At 43.9% G+C, this 26,936-nt stretch overlaps 1 protein-coding gene across 2 annotated transcripts in view; it reads left to right on the forward strand.

Moving 5' to 3' along the window:
* Positions 1 to 4,687: 4,687 nt before the first annotated feature.
* JAZF1 (JAZF zinc finger 1) overlaps positions 4,688 to 26,936 on the forward strand; it is a 303,527-nt gene continuing 281,278 nt past the window's right edge. The window contains exons 1-2 of one of the 2 annotated variants that reach the window (XM_054726096.1): positions 4,688 to 4,757; positions 5,010 to 5,226. In XM_054726096.1, coding sequence (XP_054582071.1) covers positions 5,112 to 5,226 — 115 coding nt within the window. In that variant the 5' untranslated portion in view covers positions 4,688 to 4,757; positions 5,010 to 5,111. Of the gene's footprint in view, positions 4,758 to 5,009; positions 5,227 to 26,936 lie in introns of those variants that run through there. The other variant, XR_008558085.1, reaches the window with a different exon arrangement.

The following is a 26,936-nucleotide window of genomic DNA, read 5'->3' on the forward strand; positions in this document are numbered from 1 at the left end:
TTTTTAAAAAGTACGATTTAGGAACCACTGGTTTAAAGAAGAAGAACAAGTAAACCAACAGTCAAAATCTAATGCAGAAGGAGCTTGGCTGAGGCACAGATGATAAGCATGTAGCTCAGCAGACAAAGCTTCCTGGAGGAGGTGATAGGCAGAGCTGCTGAAGCGTGTTTGGTGGAGAGGAGGGAAGAATGTTTCAGGTGGGCCACACCACACATGCCAAGGTAAGGTGGCCTGCGTGTGTGCAATGCGTGCATCTGGAAAACCAAAGTAATTGGATCCATTTGAAATGTCAGGCTACTGAGGGACTGAAGGAAGTAGGGCTGGGAAGTTTCTGCAGAGATCCCATTATGATGGTCATTGAATGGGAGGTTTATTCTGATGGTGAAGGTTGGTGCTGAGGGATTCTAGCAGTGGAGGTGACACCAGGGAGCAATGTTCCCAACTTGATCCTCCAGCCCAGTCTCCATTGACCCTTGTCTGAGTCCCAGAGGAAAGGATTGTAATAGTGGGAGCTGGTGAAACCTCAAAAAGCTAAGGGGGAGGGGGGGGAGGTGCTAGCAGCCTCTGAAGAGAGAGAAAATCTTTAACACTGGGCATTGCTGGGTGAGCACCAATAATGCCTGGGACACATGTCTGGGCAGAAAGGTTGTGCAGTTGGTTTTAAGTATTAGTGCCTTGGTGACTCCATTATAGCCAAAGCTGATAATCTAATGCAGGAGGGAAATGGCAGACACCAGAGCAGCCAAGAGGATAAGAACAGTACATGGAGTCCACGAAGCCAGACTGGCAGGCTTTGAGGACCGATTCAGGAGGACCCTGCAAAGCATTAGCTGTTCCCTCATATGAGGAGAGACTGTTCTTGTCTTATTCATTGTGTATCCCTTGGGTCAGAACTGTGGGGTTATACAAATCCTGGGGTCACTGTTAATGCAGTTACCTGTATAAGTAATGCCTTCTACAGTTGTGCCCCAGGAGCCTTGCATAGATGTTCAGTCATGTAAAAGGAACCAGTGAAACACTGATGGCTTGGCTGTTCTTATGCCCTTATTTAAACTGGAGGCTGGGCTGGCCTTATCCCATCAGGTTGGGGTTGCAGCTATCATCGGGCAGCAGTGTGGTAGACTGTAGTAGGGGGTAGGCCTGTGATGTTCAGTTAGAACTGTAGTCATTGGCTAGGTATTTCATTAATCTAGTTCTGAAGAAATCCTGCCAGGAACTGGAAATGCAGTGTCATAACTATGTACATAGCCAATAAGGCAGAAACTGCCAGGTGGGGAACTAAGGGGTAATGCCCCTGAGGGTTGGTCACCGGTGGCATCAGACCAGAGAACCCCTGTTACTCTTTCTAAGGTTAACCCTTAATTCTAGGAAGAATGAGACTGGGGCCAAAGTGAGAATGAAGAGCAGATAAAGCTGATTCATTTCTGAGCTGGGATAAAATCAATACAAAGAGCTTAAGACTTGGTTGCATAAATATTAAACAAGAAAATCTGGAGTAGACACTGTCCTCCTTGGAAGGTGATGGGGCCTAAAGAAAATATCCCATTGAGGCAAAGGTTGCTGTTGGCAGAAGTGGCAGCCTGAGTCTTCAAGAGCTGGGGAGTGTCAAAGCTTCTTATAAATGGCCATAGGCTGGCATGGGCTGAAGAAGACCTGGGTTCATGATCTGCTCAGTCTACACAGTGGTGGCGGTAAAGGAATGCCTCAAGCCACCTTAAGATCCTGTTTCCTTCCAGAACACCTGAAAGATCCCTTAAGAGGGACCTGCAGAATGACCCAGAAAACCCAGAGTGGAAGGCAGTATGGAGAGTTAAATTCAAAATAGAATCCAATGTTCATACACATCCTCTTGTAGTATTAACAGATGTCCACACAGGGCACAGGAAGTGCATGGTTTTGATTATCAGTGTATCCCTAGATTAACAGAATGCTGTATGTGGAGGCCCGACAATTGCATGAAACAGAACCCTTTGGCGGCTTCGATTGGCTCCATTAAGCTAATGGATTTAGACCTTCCTGGCACCTAGAATTTGAGTAATGGCCATGCTGGGTTTGGGGAAACTGCTGTTGGATACAGATCATTGGTAATGCTATGCACCAAGCTATGGGGCCACTATACTATGTCCATATTTTGTGTAGGCCACACACTGGGAGGCACAGTGCTCTGGGGATAGGCAGATGGTTTCTAGTCCACAGCTGCTATCATATCCTTCTGACCCCTCAGTTCTCTCACTGTCCCTTTCCTTTGAAGTATCTTTACTACCCAAATCAGGCAGTCAGATGTTTTTTGAAAGCACAGAGGTATATCAGCCATCACATTCTCTTGGACATAATAGGTTGAAGGGTTTGTTCTATGTTTTTATAATCTAGCGTTGACTTTATCTGAAGGAACACTGTTGAAACAAGCATTTTTAGTATACTAGTATAATGGTAAGCATGCCATTGTAAAGCAATTTTTTTAAAGTTTGCCTGTGGTTACTCTGTTTGACCTTTTTTTTTGTCTATTGCTGCCTTACTGAGTGCACTATGAACACAGACAGGAAACAGACTGTGTGTGCCTGGCAAGAACTCATTCCAGGCTTGTGGCCTCAGTTTACCGCATCCTTACCTCATCTACAAAATCAGTGGGTCTGATGGCCAGAGTATCTTCCAGGTCTTAAAGCCCATGACTTTGTACCTAATATAAAGACCAGAAATGCCTCCAGACTATGGTGGACACTTAAAAAAATAATATGATCAGAATGTCATATAAGTAAAGCTTTAGTTCATATATGAGGAATTAATAAAGTGGGTTAATTCATGCAAAAAAGACTCAAAAAATTTAGTAATTGTCTAAGGTAAAGAAAAAATTTTAATTTTAAAACATAAATATTTATGTTATGTTATTTTGACTTATTTATTATCAAAATCTATTTATTAAATTTGACCAATATTTTATTTTAGGAATACTGAAACTGATAGTCATTAGTGGAAACTTACCCGTTTGTGCAACCCAGTCTCCTTACTTCGTTCATCTTTCACCTACACATTTCTTGCACTTTCCATCTCCGAGCTCCCTCTCTTGAACTACCTCTGTTCCTCTCCACACTTTCTCTGGAGTTAATTCCCCATTGAGTTTTTCCTCCAGACAGAGCTGCTACTTCTTCAGAGCTCTGGAGCATGCATGGTGGGGGTGCCTGACACATCTCTAGGGGGAAGCTGTTCGGGCACCTGTATGGCTGAAGCCTTTGCATTTCTTTCCCTGTCCTATTTTGGTTTGGTGTGTGTCTGCCATATATTCTGTCTGCTCTTAGCTGAAGGCCTTCCCAGACTGGGCAACTGAATGCATTGCACAGCTGCCAGAATTCTAATTCAAGATCTAGAATTCTCACTTATGCTCTCTAGACCTTTGTTTGGCCCTAGTTCCAGTCTCCTGCCAACCGGGTCCTTGGCTGATTATCAGTCCCACTGGGGCCCTGCCCCCACCCCCAAGTGGGCCCAGGAAACCATTCTTGGCACCAAACTGAACTTCAACAACACAACTGCCCTAGCCTCACCCAACCCAACTCTCATCTCAGCATAAGTTTGTTACCTTGTGAGCTGGGAAACAGAAGAAATGAGAAAGAAGAGAAAATGTCATGGGTGAGGGAATTCATCACACCCAACGATTGTAGCTGCACAACTTTGCTGTGCTTTTACTCTGAATACACAAATGAAAAGCCTTAACAATCCTATTATTGGAAATAACACTATAGATGAGTATAGTTTATGGAGAGGGGAATACTATTTCTCTAAATATCTGCACCAGAGGGTAAGTGAAATTTGTCCAAAGGAAAAAATGCTAATTTTGATATACCTGCATTAATTTAAAAAGGCACTATTGGATCATAAGCTCTTCATAATGTAATATTCCTTAGGCAATTAGAAAAATGCTATAGAAGAACACACACTTAACAGGCAAAAATATGTGTGAAACTGGGGTGGGGGTGGGGACAATGAGGTAATTGATTCTTGGGAAAATGCTTGTTTTCAGGGGAGCTACCAAATTCAACTTCAGTGCTTAAGTGGTCAACATTCTGGTTGGAATGCTTACAGGACGGTGCCACCTTGATTGATTGGGGACTCCCTTCTCTTTTAGATGAAGAGTTAATATGTCCCTTGACCTTCTAGCCTTAACCAATGCACTGTCATTTCTCCTCTGACAGTTTGCTCCCAGGGAGACAGATGGGTTAATTCCCAGATCTGAGGTAGGGCAGTGGGAGTCTGTAATCTGGGAAGGAATAAAATCATTGCAGTTTTTGTTTTCCCAAAAGCAGCAGGGTATATAACAAACGTGGTACATATGTAAAACACAGGCTAATAAATGCACTTGGCAATCAAGCACTCTACTTTGAAATTTAAATAAAGCTAAGATTTTCTTCTGGCCTAGTGGGAAACTTCATTAAAATCAATTAGTTAGTACAAACCTCCAGAGAATAGGGACTTTTTTTTTTAAAGACGGTTTAGATAGTAAGGTGCACACAATTACCTTTCCTGGGTCCCCTGTGAATGTCAGTGTCACACCTAGACAGGTGGCCAAGTGCAAGCAAATGTCCTGGAGAGGGGCCTGGGCAACTCCCCGAGTTCCCGTGGCTGGATGCATGTGTAATTACTGGATGTGTACTAGCATAGACTAAGAATGCAATATACATAACCAAGGAGGCTCCAGACAGATTGCACGTATTAGCAACTGCGAAGAGCAGGCCCGTGAGATAAAAGTTGATGGCAGGCGCTCCCAGGTGAGGCCTTGGTGCAGGAGCAGAGGTTGGGGCCGCACAGCTGTTGCCGCGCGCCCTGATCCCTCCTCCCAGCGGCGGTGGCCTCACCCCCCTCCCCCGCCGCGCCCGCCGCCGCCGCTCCCGCCGCCGCCGCCGCCGCCGCCTCCCCTCAGCCTTCCAGTCTCTCCTCACGCTCCTTCCATCGCTTCGCCCCCTCTCCCTCCGTCCCGTCCTCTCCGCGCCCCTCACCCCGCCTCTCTCCCCCTCTCCCAGCCCCTCCTCTCTTCACCCCACCCTGCCGCCCTCCCTCCCTCCCTCCGCCCGCCCGTCCGGCGCTCGCAGAGTCGACACCAGGGGGGCTCTCCATGTAGCACCATGACAGGCATCGCCGCCGCCTCCTTCTTCTCCAATACCTGCCGCTTCGGGAGCTGCGGACTCCACTTCCCCACCCTGGCCGACCTCATCGAGCACATCGAGGACAACCACATCGGTAAATGGCCCGGGGGTGGGCGGGGGCGCCCGGTGCCAGGAAACTCCTGCCCAGGAGAGAACCCCAGGATGGCCAGGGGTGGCCAGGAGGGAGGCTGGCGGCGGCGGGCGGGGACGGTGCGTGCGAGCCCGGGGCGTGGGGGTGGCGGGATACGGAGGCGCGAGGTGCCTGGGGGCGGGGAGCAGGGTGGGGGCGGGGGAGGGCGCCCCGAGGTGCCTCGGGCGGGCCGGCAGGCTGGGGGATTCCGAGGGGCGTACGCGCCGGCTGCGGAGTGGTGGGCGAGGGGGTGCGCCGCGGCGGGGGCAGCGGGAGGAGGGCGGGCGCCGGGGATGCGGCGGCGGCGGCGGAGCGGGGCCGGTGGGCGGGCGGCGCTGGGCTGGGCAGGGGCGCGGAGTTAGTTGGCCCGGTGGTCTGAGCGGCCTGGGGCGCCGGGGGGCCCGGGGGCGGGCGTCCGCCGCTTCCGCCCGGGCTCGAGCTGTCAGGGCTCTGCGGCGGCTGCAGCGCGGGGAGGTGGGAGCGGGGGGTGGGGGTGGCTCCACCGCGGCAGCCATTCCGCTTCCTCCTCCCGCCGCCGCCGCCACTGCGTCCTGTCAGCGCCGGTTGCTAGGTGTGGTGCGACGGGAGGGGGCCGAGCCGGCGGCCGCCGCTGGAGGAGCCGGGGACGCAGCGCTGGGACCTGGGCGCCCGCCCCTGCCCGGCCTGGCGCGGACGCCGGGGCGCTGCGGGCTGAGGTCCCGAGTGCACCCGCGGGCCGCGCCCAGCGCCCCGGGGCCGGGCCGCCCCGGAGGCCCTGCGGCTGCGGCTGCTGCAGAGCTGTCCCCCGGGCCCGCGGCCGGGCATTTAAATGCTCCCGGGCTCTGCGATTTGCCTTTCAAATGCAGCTAGGCCCGAGGTGCGCCCGCCGTGCCCGGGATACGCGGCGGCGGCCTGCGCGGCGCCCCGGGCGTGGGGGCCGCGGGGACCGCCGGGGAGGGGGCGCCTCGCGGGCGGCCGCTTTCCGGTCCTGCTCAGGGCCCCAGGGCCTTTCAACAAGTCCTTTAATCCGAAGAAGTCCTTGCACACATTTGCACACTTCGATCCCGAGGTCCAAGGGAGGGGTGATGGGGTCGGTTCATCTGGCTCAGGCGATCCAGCCACCTGCGGAAGGTGTGGCCAGCGCCCACGAGTTGTCCTGTGTCGGCTGGAAGGTGAAGGTCATGCCTCAACAGGGCTGCCTAATCCAAAGAACCTGTAACCCCAGAAAGTCATTCCCAAATGAATGGAATGGATTCAGCCACGTGGATGCCGCTCACGTTTCTACAAAGTTGAGAATAAATCAGGACTGCTGTGCACGAATAACCTAAGGCCGATTTAAGCTCCTTTCCCTAGAGTAATGCTTTCTATTAGCACATAGTGGGTGCTTGTGAAGCGTCAAATGCTTGTTTAGAATGAGATGAATGGTTTTTTTAAAAAAAGGTCATTCAAAATGCCACTCAAAAAATAATCCTGATGAGTAATTGACCAGGTTTATGAAACATCCTTTAAACATCCATTTAATAGCTTCTGCCATCTCCTCTGATAAAGGTATGACTGAAGAGCTAGGCAAGTTTTGGTTGTCTTAAAAGCAGTTTAATGGAGTTATCAAGTTTGCTGATTCATTTCATGATTGAATAGCCATGACTGAAGTTGCTTAAAGGATAAATCAGATTTTTCATTATGTGTAGTTTAAAATAATACTAAAACACCCATAATGCACAGTTCCAATAGAAATTTGTTAGTTCAAGTTCCTTTCCTTACCTTCAATAATAAATAGAAAGAAATAACTGTAAATAAGTAAAGTAAATAAATACGTATATATTATATAAGTAAATAAATAGTGTTTTCTCATCTAGGGAAGGTTGTCATTGCATAGCTCATTCACTCTGGCTAACAGTTATTTTAGGTTCAACTAGTTAATTTAAAATAACTTTTCCACATTGCCTGCGTGCTAGATTAGCTGGTTAAAAGAAAGTATAAATTTATTAAAATGTGTTACAGTTAATCCTCAAGGATTAACATTTATAGATTTGAAACTAATTGTTGGTGAATCACAAGAGCTTTTTAAGTTTGCAGAAACTGTCTTTACGATTGTGCAAACATTTTTTAAGAGGGTTAAGAGTTCCATGAATTTTCTAAACTCAGCTTTTAAGTAATGACCATTTTCAAAAGGCCAGTGTTTTTCTCTTAGTGAAAATATTGAAAAATTAAGTTTATAACAATAGCTATGATTTAGGAGAACTGTGTAGCAAGGCTAACAATTACTATACTTTGGAAGTTTGAAATTGGCAAACTTTATGGAAAAGTAAAGGTTAAAATGAACAAACAGGAAAAATCCCCAGGGTGAAGAGACCCTCTTAAATTATTGTATCCGTCCACTGAGGAGAGGCCCCTTACTTTCAAACACCAGCTCCATATGCAGAAAGAAAGAATAAAAATAACCTGATTCAATAATTTAAAAATCCTTGTTTATAGGCAGTGTCAAATAACTATGCTTTTGATGAAGAGACATGAGTAAAAGTATATCAGACAAAGAAAGTATTTAGTGGAAGACCTATTGTTAAGTGGTATTTATTGCTTGTGGTTCAGTCTAAATTTTTAGAGACAGTTAGATGGTTGTTTTTAATGATTGACTTACTGATTTCATGTCCATGTTGTCCAGTGGCCACATTAGAAAGATGTGTGAAAAGATGGCTAAGAGATATATGTTAATATTATCTTTAATTTTTTTTTCAAGGAGCTTGCTATTTAGCAATCATAAGAGTATTAGAGATATGGTTAGGTGGCATTTCCATCTTGGGGACCTTTCTGAATTATTACCTTTTAGCCACTAGTCAAAATCCTTAAGCAGCAATGAAATGAAGGTTTATGGGACTATGGCATGTGTCTTGCTTGACAGATTTTTCAAGGCCTTTAGTGTACAAGGCCCATAGTTTTCATTGTAACTGTATTGTTTAGTACAGATTAAGTGCATTAAGTTGAGTGTAGCTGTCTCTTCTATCTTACACATGTACACTTAGCTCTTGTTTGACATTATTCCCCTGTACCCATAAGGAACAAGGACCTGGGGCTGTGGAGCCAAGGGAAGTATGATTTTCCACCAGCCTCTGTGTTAGCTCTCTTCCTTCCTCCTGGAAGAGTGCTGCACCTGTGTTCCTGTTTTCTCCTCTGTGGTCCTCACTGTCTAGCACGGGAGCACCTATCTCTGTGCAGCCTGAGTGGCCCAGTGAAACCCTCCCCCAATTTAAATTGCCTAGAAACCCCACAGCCCTGTCACTGTGCAGTGTTTCTGCATCAGCCTCCCTGTCAATTTATCCACAGCCTGGCTCTGTTTCCTGAAGAAGGGAAAAGCTGATCAGGATGTGTTTGTGTTTGCTTCTTACCTGTGAGTAGATACTTGAGTTTGTAAAAAAAAAAAACAACAAAAAAAAAACATTCTTGACATGCATATCCTAGATAGGTGAAGTTAAATTGGTAACTAGGAATCACAGAAACAGCAAGAGCACTAAATTTAGCACTGAAGGTCATGTCGCAGACCCATGAAATGCCTGCTTCTCCATCCATGCATCCCAGTGCTTTGAAATCTTTGTCTTTTGGTCTCAGAGACAACTAGTCAGTCATTCTTACCAGATGTGATTATTTGGTACATTTATAAAAGTGCCTATGCATTTTGAATTTACTTGTGTAATAATATCTATCGAGCACCTGTTTTGTACCAAGGCACAGTTCTAGCCACTTGGTATTTTTCGGTGAACAAAGATCCCAGCCTTTGGGGAATTTACGTTCTGGTGGTAGAAGATAGACAACAAGCTATCAGCATAAGAAGTAAATTATATAATATGTTGGAAGGTGGTATGGAAAAGGGGAGGATTAGAACGGGCTGAGATGGATTAGGAGGAGGAGGAGATGTTGGAATGTTTAATTGATTGGCCGGGATAGGCCTCACTGAGAAGCTGATAGGTGAGCAAAAACCTTGACAGAAATGAGGGAGTTAGCCATGAGGACACACAGGGAACATCGAGTTCCAGGCAGAGGGAACAGAGAGTGCAAAGGCCCTGGGGCAGGACACACCTTTTAAACTGAAACACAGAATCTGGCCCAATTCAGTTACTCCTGTGATGGTACTAAACTGGCAGGTCATTTGAAACTTTGCCCGGCTGTTAGGCGCCTCAGCATTGCTGTTGTTGACTCGGGTTTTCCTGTAGAGGCCTCAATAGGAGATGGAGTATTATTGACTAATAGTGGCTTACAGTAGCTATGACTTGGCGGTGCTTGACCCTGAATGTCAGCAGGTTTCTACCAGTTAGTTTCTTCATCTCCAAATCTCAGGTAATAAATCCATGCTGCTTCATTTCATAGGGTAGATTTATAAACCATGCAATTAATAAAGATAAAAGTCTCTGGGAAGCAAAATAAGGTAGTTACTATCAATAGTGTAGAATTTGGCTCCAGGGATAGTTTAGTGAAGATTTGCATTATCTTCTCTGAGAGGCATCATGATATACTAAATAGGTGGGTGTACAATGTGGACTAGGCCCTTATCATCTCTACTTTTTAGGTAAGCAAACTGAGGCACAGAAAGGTTGTATAGCTTGCCTACATTTCCATGGCTGGTAAGTGTGAGCTGGAATTTGAATTTCAGATAGGTACGCAGAGCTGTGCCTGTCATATTGCCAAATAGGTAAGGAACTAGATGGTACCATCCCTAATCCCCTTCCAGACACAATGGAACTGTGTTTCCTCCTTCAGAAAGTAACAACTCTTGAGGATCATCTAAGAGGCAGCATAGTGAACCCAGCTTGTATGGGTTTGAATACACATCTCTGCCACTTGTCAGCTGTTTGACTGTGGGCAAATGGCTTAAATACACTGTGCCTCAGTTTCCTTCTCTGTATAATGCGGATGAGAACAGCACCTAACCCATGGAGTGGCTGATGAGAAGTGAGCTAATAAGTGCAAAGTTCTCATCTGCAATATTAAATAATCAACACCCAATGTGTTGCCATTTTGTGTATTACTAAATGAGTATGTTTGGAATCCTTCTGTGCATGTCTACATTAGAGGTTAACAGAATGTGGGTGTGTCCACCTACTTGTGATACTGTTAGGGAGATTTTACAACTATGTAAACTCATCCGGCCCTTCCCAAGAAAGACTGAGAAAAGTGTACTATGCAGGAGACGCTTCGACAGTCCAGCGTTGGGGTTGCAGCCTCTGGCCACTTTCTCTTCTGTGTGGCCAGAGGTACTTCAGATGCTGGCAACGGCTTTTGCCGGTGTGGACTGGAAAGTGGTGTCAAGACCAGTGGCTTCCAACATGGCCTTTCCTGTGGCCTGTGTTTATTTGAAAAAACCCAAGACTGAAAAGAAGCACTGTGCCTTGGGCCTCTGGGCACAGTCCCACGAGGTCATTTCCTGTGGGGAGAAGGAATGAGTGAATGAAAAAATGAATGAATGAAAGGCTTGTCACTGTCCTCCCTGCTCTCTGCCTGCACCCTGTGGCTTGGCGGCAAGATGCCCTCTTCCTCCCGTGGTTCACAAGAAGGTTGCAGGTACAGAGCCAGGCAAGTTTTAAGTGTGTGTGTGTGTGTGTGTGTGTGTGTGTGTGTGCATGCCCGTATGCACACACTTGTGCACACAACATATACACTAGGGAGTGGAGGACCCAAATCTAAAACTGTATGACATTCTCTAAAACACCATCTTCAGTAGTTTTTCCTTTTGCCCACATCTCACCTGTAAACACTCAGCTCACCTTGTATGAAACATTGCTGGTGAACATCCTGTCTCAAGTTTCACAAGCAGCTTCTGACTATTTTCCTTTGGTGTATGTGTCTTCTGATGTGTGATGAAATATACAGACAGAAAACCCTGCTGCCTGCAACAGACTGGGTTGACAAAAGCTTTCCGTATTCTCTGGAAAATGGCTTCCTGTAGAGTACATATAGTATATGTTGGAGACACTTTCCATCTTGACAATTCTGGAAATGCAAACTGGCAGCTGTATTCAGAAAACCGGGTTCTTCCTGTTGATGGCAGTGAAGAAGCCTCAAGGCTGGAGCAGGCTGTGACATCTGATGAGAGGGGCTTTCCTAGGACTGTTTGGAAGCCAGAGGCCTTGTATTCTAGACTGTGGTCCAAAAGGACACAATGCTATTGACCCCCTTAAAAATCCTCCCTTTTGACTGGCCGGTGTTGCTCAGTGGTTGAACATCAACCTATGAACCAGGAGGTCACAGTTCAATTCCCAGTAAGGACACATGCCTGGGTTGTGAGCTCGATCCCCAGTAGGAGGCAGCCGATCGATGATTTTCTCTCATCATTAATGTTTCTGTCTCTCTCCCTCTCCCTTCCTCTCTGAAATCAATAAAAAAATACATATATTTTTAAAATCCTTTTATCCAGCTTTGGCTTTGAAGACAGAACTATACTTGACATGCCTTTGTATTTCTCTCCCTGCCCCCTCCTTACCCCTGACAGATCTGGACAGTGCAGACCTGTCGCAGGCACCATGGAAGAAATACTTGCTGGATTGCAGATAATACATTTTATTTCATGATGGGATAGTCGATTTGTTTCATATTGACTGGCTAATGTGTTAAATAACAAATGTTTATTTAGAATCTGAAAATCAGAGATGGCAAATGCCAGTATATTTGTTTTTAAAAATGCCTTTCATTTAATAGGCTAAATCTGAAGTTTAAAAATGTATATTTTCTGCTTGCAGTAAGCCCTCGAATGTTGCATTAGTTTTCACCTATTTTTTTAAAGGCCAGCTGCAAGCAGAGACCAGACTGATGGATGTGCTCTTTAAGGATGGAGTCTTCCCAATGGCTCTGTCTCCATGTTGGCAGGAGTCAGTGACTCTTCTGGAGTCACTAACTGCAGACTCTCTGTCCAGCACCGGCATTGATGGTTTCCTCATGGCCAGAGTGGCCCTTGCCTCGCCCCCCACACTGGCTTCCCCAAGGAAGCCCTGTTCACTGTCTGCTAGGCTATAAGAGTGACCTTCTCCTGAGATAGACCTCCTTGTAGGGACAAGATCTGGACACCATGTTATCGGCCTGGAAAGACTCACTGTTTTGTTGGTATTATATGTAGAATTGATGTATATACATAATGCATAGATAACTGTATATATGTTTATACATAAATAATAGTATATATTCCTTTACATATGTACATACATTATATATAAGTAAAACTCTAATACATATAATACATTAGTAAATAATATGTGTACATATGTATTTACATGTATGTATATCACATGTATGTGTGTATGCAAATATACATGTGTATATATGTATATATAATACAAACATATATTTCTATTATACGTACATTCTCTCTGTCTCTGTCAAGATCAGTATGGATAGTGATAACTACCATATACACTTTTTAGTATTTCCTATATGCTAATATTTAAGACAGTACTTCCTGTCTCCAAGGAATTGGAATTTATTTGGAGAGACTAGACATGTACAGACGGAGATAAATGATGATTAATAATAGGAACCATAGAGGCAAATGTATTATGAAGCTAATGAAGCTCAAACCCCAGGGTCCCTCACTTGTACAATATACGTTTCACCATTTTTTAATACATTGCTAGGGGCCACCCAGCCCTTTCCATGCACTGGAGGAGCCCTATTAGTGTGCATAGCACTGTGTGCATGGGATCATAACTTGTCAAACTTGAAAAAGTAAGATTTATATCAATCGATTAATGCTCTCCTTTCCACTCTGATGTTCCCTCTGTAACATTTCTCCTTGGAGTCAGTGACATCGTAGTTGAGAGTATTTTTGAGACATAGCTAAGGGGAAGTGAATTGGGGAACACCTTTAGTTTGCGTTTAGTGGGATGTATTGATACAGCTCACAGTAATCTCTGTGTGTATGTAGGTTATTCCTAGCCATCCTAATGGGAATCACTTCCCAGGAATACCATCTGCTGTGCCAGCTCACCTAGGGTCCTTACACCCAGGGGCCGGGACAGGGCAGAGGTAGCACTGCAGCATGAACGAGGACTATTGACATCTGCCAATAGGGATCGGTTTGAATGTATGGAGCCAGAAGCTAGTCTGTAAAATTCTACTTTTTTAGACGTGTAGAATTGTAAGTAGAGGATTAAGTCTTATCTAAGTGTAGTTAATATGGACGTTCCTTCTGTTAGGAATATACTCAATAATGCAAATATATATTGATAAGCGCACCATTTAAAAATATTTTTTATTGATTTTTAGAGAGAGAGGAAGGTAGAGAGAAAAAGAAACATCCACGTGAGAGCGGAACATAGATCAGCTGCCTTCTGCATGCCCCCTACTGGGGATCAGAACCGAAACCTGGGCACGTGCCCTGACCCACAATTGAACCAGCAACCTTTTGGTGCATGGGACAACGCCCAACCAACTGAGCCACAACAGTCAGAGCAAATGCACCATTTTAAAATTCTGTGTTTAAATTTCTTGCTCATTTGATTTGAGTGTGTGTGTGGGTGTGTGGGGGGGTGTATAATTACTGACAATAAACTGATTAATGAGTGTCATCAACAAAAAGAATATTTAAAGTTAGTGCACAAGGAACTTTGTAGTGCCCTGAGTTCTCATGGCTCATATATAAAAGAAAATTAATGGAAGTATTTACAAATTTGACAACCATCCTAAAAATGTTATAGCATCACCAATAAAGATCTGTGAGTCTGAAAGTAACTTTTCTGAATTATCAATAATTAAATACAAAATTCAACCACCCACACTTGAGGAAAGACTCATTTGTCTTTGTATCTCATAGAAATTATTAATATAAATCATTGTCATGTAAGAAGAAATCAAAGAGTGTGCAGCCCAAAAGAAGCATTTAGGGTGGTGTGTGAGGTGGTTAATTAATTCACATGCTGGGTTGTTTTCTGGATTTGAATTTGTGATGTTTTGGTGATGACAGCTTTTAAAATTTTGTCCTTTGTTGTGACAGATAATCACTTTTGTAAGCATTTTGTATTTGTAACCTTGCTTTTTTTTTCCCCCATAAAGAGCGTCTAAAGCTGCAGGCCTTACAGAACCTAGGTCTATTTCTTGGTGCCCACAGGGAGTCTGCACTTTGTGCAGAGACTGTTCTGAACAATTTCATTCAGTATTTAATGCACCCTCACTGCAAAACTATGAAGTAAACTACCCCATCCTGGAAGTTCGTCCAATTGGGAGTTAAGAATGCTGCCATATTTGTTAAATACCTTATCTAGTGAAATATGAACTGGAATGTTTATTTTGGTAAGACTGTACGTAAAGCAGAAATATTTTCCTTCAGGACAGTAAGCCTCTTTTACCTGCTAAGACAGCGTCATTGCAATTGGCCCTTCCGCTGCCCTGCAGCACCTGCCCGCCTCTGCCAGGATTGCCCGCATCAGACTTTGTGGTCACTACTTGGCACTGTGCCGCCCCCAGAAACACAGCCCCTTCCTGCAGGGTTGGGCCTTGTCCTCTCCCTAGCCTCTTCTTCAAGACGTGTTTTCAGAAATGAAATGAAAATAAAAACCGAGAAGTGCTTCTAGGGCTGTGAAAAGAGTAAGGTGAGAGGGTAACTTTGGGGACTGAAAAACATGTCTTGGAAATGGATCTTCTCTGGAGGTGTGCATATATGATGCATGATATACATATGTGTCTGTACGTATATGTTCATGGCATACGCACAATACCAGTTATGCAGTTAGTCTAGGATAGTTAATATTAAGGGAATTTGAAGACTTTTAAAAAGAAATTTGAAAAGGAAATCCATGTCTTTATCTATATACTTGGGAATTGAACTTGGTTAGTTATTTTTTAGGTTAAGGATATTATGAAGCTTAGTTGAGTCATTTCTTGCTTTACCTACAATATTTGGTTGCCTAGAACATTCCAGGGCTTAAACAGTGCTAGGGCAAAGTATATCTTGCTTCCTCAAGCCTCTTTGCCAGGGGTTTTTGGTATAAAGGGATTGGAGTGGGGACAAGGGATTGGACTCTGAGGCTAAACAGACCTGGATTATTGAATCTTGATTCCAAGCTTTTCAAACTGGGATATTTCTGATAATCCCCTTTTAGTACAAAATTGTCACTAGCCAGTGCCTTCCTAGAAGGGCCTACCAGGAACGCATGGGCTAGTTGCTTTATATTCTTCGCTTAAGAGCGCAGTATTAGCCCCATCTGACACAGACATAAACCAAGACAGACCAGGAACCTGGCCTGAAGTCCCAGCCAGGGCAGGCTTTGCTCTCAGGGGTCCCTGTCTACATTAGTACCTGCTCTTCTCAGCCTAAGTTATGACCTTCTATAGGATACTTGCATTTTAATAGAAGGCCCTTGGGTACCAATGTGTCTTACACACTGAAAGGCTGATTTCCAAAGGGAGCAATTGGCTGGTTGGGGAGATACTTGATGACTGCCTTCTGGTAGAAACAGAACTGTTTCCAGACTTTTGAAGAAAATGCTTATGTAGGATGGGAGGGTGCATGAGCATCCCATCATCACAGTACCAGCACTGAAAACGATCATTTGGCAGTTCTAACATGGTTGTAATTACCGAACTGTCTAACGGAGCTAACCAGGTTTCTCTCTTTTAGTGATATTTATCAGGGAGTTGGGGTCTCCTGACAAACACAATACCTAACACTATACTAGTACACACTTAAAAATTCTCTTTTACTTAGATTTTCAAAATTAAAATTATGGCATTATGTTCATGTACATTATTTTTTAAATGTGCTTGGCCAGTGGCACCTAACAGGACCCAACTATAAACATTGGGAATTAAGAGCCAAAATGCTGGTTGCTTTTGGCACGTGTTTAGAGCCCTCCCTGCCAGACACTTCCCTGGTGGCATTCACAAAGAGAGCACACTTTAGGTCACATGACTCCATCACCAGACCTTGATGGTGGAGCACATCTGGGTTTGAAATTGAAGCACCCTTTTCCTTACCTATCTCATTCAGTGGGAGTCTTTCTAATTTGGCTGCCTGATTCTCAGTACATGGTGTAATTATGTAAGTAATGGCAAACGCGGGGGAATTTTGGGGACATATTTGTACAGCTCACTGTTAAGTAAACTGAGCACTATGGTAATAAGCATAAATTATGCCCAGGCTTCCTTAGGTATCAAACATCAAATGAAGGAAATGAGGTTTTTGAAGTTTCTTTATAAACACAAGCGAAGTACATGTTACTGAAAGCCTTCACTTCAGAAATCCCAGGTTAACTTTTCTAAGTCTCTCTTCTTTCCTTGGGAGAGAAGACAGGCAAGGTGTTTCAGAGGCCCCAAGGAACCTATAGGTAGTTCAGGTTGTAGGTCTTTACCCAGTCGATCTTTTGATAGGCTGTTTCCAACACTAGACATCTGGATTTTGGCACCAACTCGGCCCAATGGTTGGCAATGTGTGATTGAAATGAATGTGTCTGCATTGGAAACCCCCTTTCATAGGCTGGCTTGACTTCATCACCTCCAGGGGCCACACCAAAACATCTGCTGTTAAAATATATGAACATTAAACAAAACCTTTGGTCAAGAGATGTTATATGTGCATTTCTCTTCAGATGTTGGGATCAAGAAAGATTATTTTGTCAAAACCTGGAAAGATGATAGCATCTTAAGTGTTTATGTAATGTGTATTGTAAAGTCATGAGAATTATTCCTACCTGTGGCTTGTAGGAATCAGTCTTGTTGATGCAAGTCATATCTTATATGTCAGCAGAGTTTACGTCAAGAGTTTTCATCTTGGGTCGCCATCAGAATCACTTGGGTGAACCTAGAAAAGTGAAGCTGCCTGGGCTTCACCCCAAGAGCTCATGATGTGACTGACCTAGGGTGGCCAGAGTCTATTTTTTGGTTTTTGAAAAATATTTTTATTGATTTCAGAGAGAAAAGGAGAGGGGAGAGAGAGAGAGAGAAACAACAATGATGAGAGCGAATCATTGATCGGCTGCTTCCTGCACACCCCACATTGGGGATCAAGCCCACAACACAGGCATGTGCCTGACCGGGAATTGAATTGTGACCTCCTGGTTCATAGATTGACATTCAACCGCTGAGCCATGCCGCTGGGTATGGATCCTTTTTTTTTTTAACATTACACAGTTGATTGTAATACGTTGTCCATGTTGAGAACCCACTGGTATACATTAATGCAATAATTCACATTGTAAGGATTATGGAATTTTAAAAGAGAATCCAACTGTTAAAGAGGTGTGACCCTTACTGCATCTCCTTATGATACAGTATTTAGTTTTACAGAAAGCACTCGTTTACTGTAAAGCAAGTTTGAAGATGTAATAGTATCTCATGTATGTTGTACACCAGACATGCTCATAATGGGGAGCCTGTGGCCTGAGGATCTCTCACGCAGGACACATGTATGAGTGAAGTGACTAAGTTTAATGTAAGTGGGAGAGGTGGGGACGCTGGCAAACTGGAGAGCCCTTGCTTCACTTAAAAAGGCAGCCACTGCTCCAGCCTGGTGTTGCCATGTTGGAGTGCAGGCCCTTGGCTGGTAGATCCTTTCAGTAATGTTATTATTTGAGAGAGAGAAGCTAGGAGTTAAAATGTTTATATGAAATCTGTCTTTGAATGTTTGCAACTAATACAGATGGTTTTCAAACATTGTGCTAGAAAACCACTCCATGTAATCACGGTATTTAACAAGAGATATTGACTGGCCATGTGTTTTAATGGAGTTCATATGAATGCTGAGATGTAAGCTTTGAGGACTTTTGTCTCTAGCAAGGAAGCTACATAAACAACAGAGGCATCATAGAAAGAATAGTAGTTTCGTGTGTTTTTTTTTTTAATTTCCATTTCTCTTTATGAAATGGTTAACTGTACTTTAATAAGAAAACTTGGTAATTGAAAATTTTTTGTTTATAACAAATTCTGAACCACAAGCCTCATTCCTCAGAGTGTATTAAGATCATCATCAGTTGCATTTTCCTCCACCAGGGGACAAAAAAGCAGGATCCCTCAAAAACTCTATCCTGAGTGTTTGCATCATGGGAAGAATACATTTTGCAGGTGTTTGAGCATCGTATCACTGAAAAACCAGGAGGAAACTCCACCATGATCTAGTCCAGTTAGCTCATTCCTTGGCTGAAGAAGCTGAGGTGATGTGAAGTCATGGGTGAGCGACAGAGCTGGGCCCAGAGGAGCGGAGAGAACAGCATGGAGCAATGGTTCAGTTCATGGATCCCGGAGCCACGTTGCCTCACCTGGATCCCTGGCTTTGTTCCTTCTGTCACGCTCTGTAACCTCTCCATGCCTCATTTTCTTCATCTCTAAAATGAGAACAATACTGCCTGTCTTTAGTGAGATACCGTTCATACTTGGTGTGTTAGCTGTTGGAACTCTGGTCAACTTTGAGGAAAAGAAAGCTCCAGGCAGTTCCCTTCCTTGCCTGGTGGAGGACTCTGTGCTGGAGGCCTTACCAGAGAGTGGTTTGGGGTGCTGCCTCGAATCCCACTGGCTAGGTGACCTTGGCCAAGTCATTTAATTTCTCCAGGCCTCAACTTCTGCCAGATGAGGATAGTTAGTGTTTACCTCAGAGTGTTATGAGGATTAAAGAAAAACATGCATGTGAAGGGGCTGGCAACTAGGAAGCACCCCATGAATGTTAACACTGGTGTGATTGTGTCATCTTTCTGCACCAGGACGATGCACCCATGGCCACATTCCTCAGATTACCAGTCAGAATAACCTTATACATTTCCGGGTTTCGCTAAGCATTTTTAGTTTGGGACGGTGGGTGAAATTTGACTTCCTTGGTAGAGTTTTGGTTGGTGTTTGTATAAGTCATACTGAGTGGTCCTAGGAATCCATGAGCTGTTAAAACATTCCACACACAAATTCTTGCTGTTTCAAAATATACCAGCCTTAATTTAGTATTGTTTATCCAGATTGACGTTTTTGAGACATTAGATCATGTGATGACAAAAATGACTTCCATATTTGATAAATAGAATTTTCTATTTGGGAGAAAAGGCATTTAAAGGGACTAGAGAGGTTTATTCAGTTGTATACAGAAGACGTAATTTTTTCATGTACCCGCTAAGCAATGGAAAAACAGGAGATGATTTTGTATGTATCATTTGTCAAGGTTTATTGTGAGTCATTCAAACATACTTATGGGCCTTTGATGAAAAAAAGCCAGGAACATGGCTGTAAGGACTCTAACAAAATGCCATTCTCTCCTCATTAAGTGGCTGTGCATCTCTTTAATAATAGTCCTTGAGATGTCACATACTCAAATGCTGCAAGCCTCACAGGAAAGCCCCGGAGAGGCCTCGTCTGAAAAGTTGGAGTGGCAGTGGTTGAGTTGTTTACTGATTGTAGGAATATTTAAAATACTTTATTCCTAAATGGTATTTGACAGCAATTAAGATCATGTTCAGTCCTGTAGAATATATTGTCACTGGTTTTCCCCTTCTGAGAATATGCCAGGATCCAATCCACCAGCTGGTCCAGGCTCATGTGACTTACCAGTATTTAAAGAAATGGTTTCCTGCCCTTTTATTACTGAGGGCTTCTTTCCTTCTTTTTTTCCTTCTCCCTCCCTATGGGTTCTATGTCTTGAAAGGTTTTTGTCTAACAAACAATCTGATTTCAAAGTAATTAAATGTTTTTTCTGTTGTTATTTTTTTTTCATGCAGCGACGTCTAAAACTCCCAATTTATGCATTCATTAAACACTTACTGAGTGTACTGGGTGGGCACTACCTAAGAGCTTGGGATACAGTAGTGAATTACACAATTAAAGTCCCTGTTCCTGGGAGAAGCAGACCAAACACAAATGCATGAGATAATTTCAAAGTTGTAACACTGGGAAGAAAATAGAGTGAGGCAGGCGAGAGAGGCTGAGAGGCCCATTTGAGAGGAGGCAGTCAGGGGTGGATGGCCTCTTTGAGCGGGAGGCGTCTGGGAAGGGACCTGAATGAAGTAGGAAATGAATGAGCCATTTGGGTGCTTGTTCCAGGCAGAGGGACCAGCAAGGATGAAGGTCCTGAGCAGGAGTGTTAAGTGTGCTTGAGGAGCAGCAGGGAGGAAGGTATAATGGGACAGAGGGAGTGAGGAGAGTGGTGGGGGAAGGGCTGGGAGCAGTGGTCAGGGGCCTGCTCATGTGTATGTCAGCCTGAGTCACAGAGGAGTTGTAATAAGTCCAGCCCCCCGCCACCACCACCACTCTTATAATGGCTACAGTTCCCACTATGCTTTTTGTAACATCCAAATAGCTCAAGGAACCCCAGTGCCACCTTCAAAGCCCTCTGGAGTTCTGGAAATCCTGATGGCCTCTGGAGCTCTTCAAATCTAGTTTGCTTTTTCTTCAATTCTAAAAGCCCGTTTATATTTTGAAACCTCTCTTGAAGTACAAATTTTTGACTAATGTAATGCATTTGACTAACGTAATTCATTTAGTGTTTGCTATTCTGGAGTGGGAGTGAAAATAAGGATCATTAATCCTCATGATGCATTAAAATAATGCATTAAAATAATGCATTAAAAATAATGTTGGGTACAGTTTGCAAACTCTGGGGACCTACAGATTTCTTACCATTTTTCTTCAGGAGCTTTGTGAAATCTTGCCTATATTTTAGTGGATATGAGTGTTGGCAAAAAGGGAGGAGAGAATGGTCTTGAAACCAGTAACTTAAAACATATTGACAGAAGGGAGAAAATTGTCTGAGGGGGATTATATAGACCATGAGCCTGAACACAGTATTTCACCATCAATACCTTTTATTATTTTGAAAGGTAGTGTTTTCTGCAGCTCATCCATGAAAAATAGGTACTGCTTTGTCTTCTACATCTGCATCTTACGAGGAGAGGTTAGTGTAAACATTTCACTGGCAAGGTGAACTTTTGATTGAAGGCATATGATCCTCTTCTCTGTATTCTAACCTGCCAGTATCTTTGTTCAAGTAATTGAGAAATGGTATGTTTTGGATAACGGGATGCTGTGCAGTTAATGAAATTCGAGGAAAAAAACAAAGTTTGTGAGATACTCAGAAATACACGCACGTATTTGTACCTGTAACTTCACCTTTCCAATTAATACAAAATGATGATACATTAGTCAGCTTCTGCCACACCAATGCAGCATAACAAACTGCTCCAGAACTCAGGGGCTTTCAGCAATGAGCACTCATTCTCATGCTCCCTGTTTGCTGGGACACTGCATGTGGCTGAGGGAAGCTGGATTCAGCTGGGCGGCTCTGCTTCAGGCTGCTACTCAGCTGATCTGTTACGGGTTGGGCACACATCAGCTGACGTGTTCCCTCTGAGGACCAGGCTGAAGGGGCAGCAGCTACTAAGGGCATGCTCTTCTTAGAGTGGACCCCGAAGCGTAAGTAGAAGCTCATTTAAGGCCTCTGTTCACGTCACGTCCATAACATCCCTTTGGCTAAATCAAGTCTCGAGGCCACAAGCAGAGTTGATAGGGCCAGGAAGTTGATTCCTCCCTAAGGGGAAGGGAGAGAGATGTGAGCAAACAGTAACCCATCATCATAGATAGCTTTTTATCAGAAATAGAACAAGTCCAAAAGGGTTTGAAATTTGGTAAGGAGATTCAGATCTCTCCCTGAAGGGATCACAATACTATATAAACATGAGGTTGCTGAACCCGCAACCTCCCAGAGAACTTGGGAGGCATACACTGGGACTCCCCAGTGAGGCATGAAGGAGCACTTCAACAGGGAAACTGAGGCTTAGAGAAGGAAAAAGCAGGGAATGATTTCTGCTTAGCCACAAAGAACAGGGAATCCACTTCTCTGGTTCGAGATGACCTGGTTTCCATTCTGAGGTCACTGAAGAACCCCGAGGCTTGAATTGGGGTTGCCCAGTGCTCTGTGCTTGTCTTTAAGTCCCTGAGCTGTTTGGCATGGCTGAGAATCCGGGACCCTTCCTGTGATGCTCGTTCCCAGATCAGACAGCGTCAGAAAAGCCCTGGGCTGCTGTGCCAGGTGGATCTCGTGCCCCTTTGTTTTCCCCCAGCTCTGAGCCAATGTCACAGAGGATGAAAAAGAGCTGCCCTGCCAGTTGGGACACCCCATTCTCCACTGTACATCACACTCTTTGGTGGCTGAGGGAGCATTCACTAGTGTCGGACATCCCAAGTTCTCATCGGGCTTCTCTGTGACTTTGGGCAACTTACTAATGTATAATTTTCTTATTTGGGAAATGGGGAATATGATATCTACCATATTATACTGTTATGAAGGTTAAGTAAGAGGCAAATCTCAGTGTAGTGTCTGGTACTTGTTAAACATTTGATAAATGCTTTTATTATTCTTTACTATCAGAGGTACTAAGACAATATTTCTTTACTGTTATTCCAGTACTAGAGGCCCGGCACACGAAATTCAAGTACAGGTACGGTCCCTAGGCCTAGCCTTCGATCAGGGCCATCTTCCCCGGCTGCCGGCAGCCGGCCCCACCCCCAGCTGACACCTACCCCGGTTCCCTGTTCCCCATCGGGCTATCGGAGCCTGGCGGCTGTGGGGTGGAGGAGGACTGAGAGGTTGGCCATTCCTGCCGCTCTCCGGCCCCGCCCCTGCCCCCACCCACACCATGGGTTGCCCTCTGTGTGTGGGGCAGCCCTTGGCCTGGCGCCGCCCATGTCCCCCACCACCCACTCCCAGTTTCCCATTCGCCATCGGACAATGGGAACCTGCTGGCCAGGGAAAGGGACCAAGAGATGGTCAGTGCGCCTCATAGTGACGGGTCAAGTGGTCATTCTGGTCGTTCTGCCATTAGGATCAATTTGCATATTATCCTTTTATTATATAGGATAGGATTTCTGTTTCTCCTCATTAGATTATGAGCCTCCAAAAGGCATGATTTACAACTCTGTGCTTCATCTCTGTGTCCCCATTCTGCATTAGCACTATGTTTATGATATAGGGACTTAACCAGTATTCACTGAATTGTATACAGACATGTATCCTCTACCATAAAGCCTTTAACTCCATGGACTAGATTAGATTGCTCCTAAAAATAGATTTAGTTGTTCTTTTTTCAAGTTCACATTTTGCCTGAAATAAAGACTTTTGAAACATTGAAGGAATTTAAAGGATTTAAGAGGGATTGATGCTTTGCCTTTAATAAGACACTACATACTCCAGGACAGAAGAACTTTATGTTACAGTAGATGAGTTGAAAATAGTATAAAGGCTAATTTTCACATGTGTCTATATGATTTAGAGGGCATTTAAAGAATACTTGTGCTAATATTCTTCTAATGCCCATCCTTTGAGTTGCCTCTCAGATTGTGGCTGCCATCTTACCATAAGCTGGTTCAAAGGTATTGTAAATTTTCAGCTAACTCGTTGCTCTCATTATTATACTAGCTAAATCTTTTATCGTTACTCTAGATAAAAGATTTGGCTAGTATAATAAATAGACACAACATTGCATAGATTAAAAGTCCAAGAAGTTTATTTCTTTCATATAAGGATTCAGGGTGGGTAGGTAGGCTACTTGGCTCCAGGCAGCCATTCAGGGCTTCAGATTCCTTCCACCTGATTTCTCTGTTCTCCCACAGTCTACTCCTCTTCTATATGGTAAAAACTCAGGGTCCTTTCCTGAGGATGAACCTTTGTATTCCTCTTGGGGGAAAGGATAAGAGTACACATACAGTGTGTTATGGCCCAGGCCTTCAAGGGTAACCAGTCACTTCCACTCCTATTACATTGGTAAGAACTAAAGTGCATGGCCACATGTAGCTGCAAAGGCGCTGGCACATGTAGCCACCAGCTATTTCTATTACTATGGAGGAAGGGAGGGCTAGCAAATTCTTGCCCTGGACCAACAAGTCTGCGTTAGAGAAATTTGCCTTTTTGTTGAATATCTAATGTCTGGTCTAGTAATTTAATGAGGAAAAGAGTGGGTGGTTATAATAATAATTAATAGGATTTACAACTTATTGAGCTCCAGCTATGTTCTAGAGACTGTTAAAAACAATTTAATGCATTATCTCATTTGACCCTCTCAGAAAGCTTGTGAGCGAAGTTCAGCTATTTTCTGCATTTTATAGGTCAAGACCCTGAGGCTGAAGGAGGGTAAGTAATCTCATCAAGATTATACAGCCAGGCATGCTTGACTTCAAGGCCTTTACCATACTGCCCTGGGAAAGGTGAAATTCCTGAAAAATGAAAGATAGTCACATGCTACTTCTCATTCTAGCTTCTGCAGCTAGTGAGCAGCAAAGGCTATCAGGAAAAGCAATGGGTTCTCTGGAAATAATTCAGTCAGAGGCTACATAAACCTCCATTAGGGGTGCTGTGGAGGAATTTTCTGCTTTGCACTTGAGGGGTTTGGTGACTTTCATGATTCTCTGTGAAGGTCAAGTGTACTGCTTTGTGCATTCCAATTTCTGCTTGTCACCCATGACCCCTCATTCCTGTGATAGCGGTGAAGTCCTTTCAACACACACATCTTTGATAACGAGGAGGCACCTGGTGACATAAGGTACAAGAGTCAATAGTTGAGACTGGGGTTCTAGCAGTGTGACCTTGACTGGTCATTTCAACCTTGAATCTCCATTTCATGGGGAGCAGAATATGTGTATTGGGCTTATGTGTAAAATATGTGTATTGGAAAACCAACGATTAAGAGTGCTCATTGGGGCTTAGGATTTCTGTAGAACTGTAGTAGTTTCCATGTTCTATATATAGGGCTTTTGGGTAAACTTTTCTTAAAGGACTTTTCAAGGTTAAAAAAAATAAAAACCAAAAGGGTACTTGTACTGATAATGGTTAATATTTGTTGAATGTCTACACCGTGCTAGGCATTCTTCTTCTTCTGAGTGCTTTACATGAATTAATTTACCTAGGGGGTACATCTGTTATTATTCTGCATTTACAGATGAGGAAGCTTTGCCACAGAGTGGTTAATAGCTTGCCCATTGTCACTCACTAGAAAGTAACCAGAATTCAAACTTGGACTTTGAGATCCAGAGCTACACTCTGCTGCAGGAAAGGATGATTTCTGAGGTTTCTCCCAGGTCTAAAAATGCTGGGTACAGACAGCTCAAGACTTTTCTTCTCCAAGAAAGACTCCCAAATAGTTCCCTACCTCCATCTTAACCATTAGAAGCTGAGTGTAAGAAAGGCCCATATCTTGCTGATAATTTCAGAAATCCTGGAATCGTTTCATTAACACCCAATACAACATGAAGTTCTGTTACACTGAAGGTTCTGACCAGGGGGCAGCTTTGATAAATATACAAAAGGCTTCCTAAAACACAGCTGGTCCTGGCCCTGGGGGTGTACACATGGGCCCCCTTCTCTTGAGATGCTTTTGGTATGCAAGGAATGGCCTCCTGGGATGGATAAAAAATGATGCTTTGTGACTAACCATGCTTTTAAGGGCATCTCAGAATCATAGAACTTTACAGCAGAAGGAATCTTTGAGAACATCTAATCCAACAGCCTCCTTTTACACAACCAGCCTTCCCATCCTGGGCCTGTCCTGTTCTGAGAGCTGAGGACACAGCGGTGAACAAAGGCCCTGCTCTCCTGGGCCTACATTCTACAGGGGGGACCCAGAATGTCATGTTAGGTAGTAGTTAGTGCAGAAAAGAAAGGTAAAGCAGAAAGAGCGGATAGAGAGTGACAGTGGGAGTTCAGTCTATATTGTTTTAGATGGGGTGTTTATGTAAACCTATCCTGCAACCTTTTTTCATTGAGCCCCTCCCCAGGAACTAATTCAGATATTGTTTCTTATTCCCCCAGCCTACGAATTTTAATACCACGGATTCACTGTCTATTTGTTCATGTATATCTGTGCTTTATAGCTAAACAGAGTGAGGTTCTCAGCCCCACCCAGAACCCATTTTTCACCACCTTGGCGACAACACCCTGTCCTTTTGTGAAGTTCTGTTTTAGCTATTGTGAATGAAACTGAAGTAGCTCTTTTAAAAGATCACAATCTAATCTAAGAGAAGTGTGTGTGTTTTTAATTCGAAGCACTTTGTTTTCTAGTGATGTTTTTATGTATGTGAAGTATCAGGGCTTTAGGTGAAAAATTTTAAAAATTGTTTAAGCAGTGAAGTCTGAGATTGTAGATTCTCAGTTTGTATGCATTATACAGTATAATAGGTCATCTATCTACTAGGAAGGATGAAATTCATTAAGTCTAACTCATTCTTACTGCATCTGGGAGGAGCCTGCAAAGCTAATAAATACACTGTCTGGTCCTTCAGAAGTTTGCCCACCTCCGCTCCAGAGTGTGGTCCTAGACTCCATGGTTTGAAGCTGGCCTCTTCTTGCCTCATCTGCTCTTCAGCCTATGGGAAGAAGGACCTGTTATTGGGCACAAATAGCTGCAGGAAGGTGAAGAAATATAGTTTGCAACTGGGCAATCATTGGCTCAGCTAAAACTGTGAGGCTTCTATTATTAAGAGGAAGAAGGAGAGTATAGATATTGGGGTACATTTAGCAGAGTAACACAGTGTGTGTGTGTGTGTGTGTGTGTGTGTGTGTGTGTGTTACAGTCTTTTTGTTTTAAAATCTGTCATTGGTTGAAGGACATTGCAGACCATCTTGATTTATGTATAGTGTTCAATAGTTTCAATATAAACAAACGGGAAATGTGGTATTGATAGAGGCAGGCTTACTCATCTGCTTGTTGACTCATGCATTCATTCAACAAACATAAAGTGAGGATGATCACCCCTTCTTTTCTTGC

The sequence above is a fragment of the Eptesicus fuscus genome, chromosome 14 (genome assembly GCF_027574615.1).
Source record: "Eptesicus fuscus isolate TK198812 chromosome 14, DD_ASM_mEF_20220401, whole genome shotgun sequence".
NCBI lineage: Eukaryota > Metazoa > Chordata > Mammalia > Chiroptera > Vespertilionidae > Eptesicus > Eptesicus fuscus.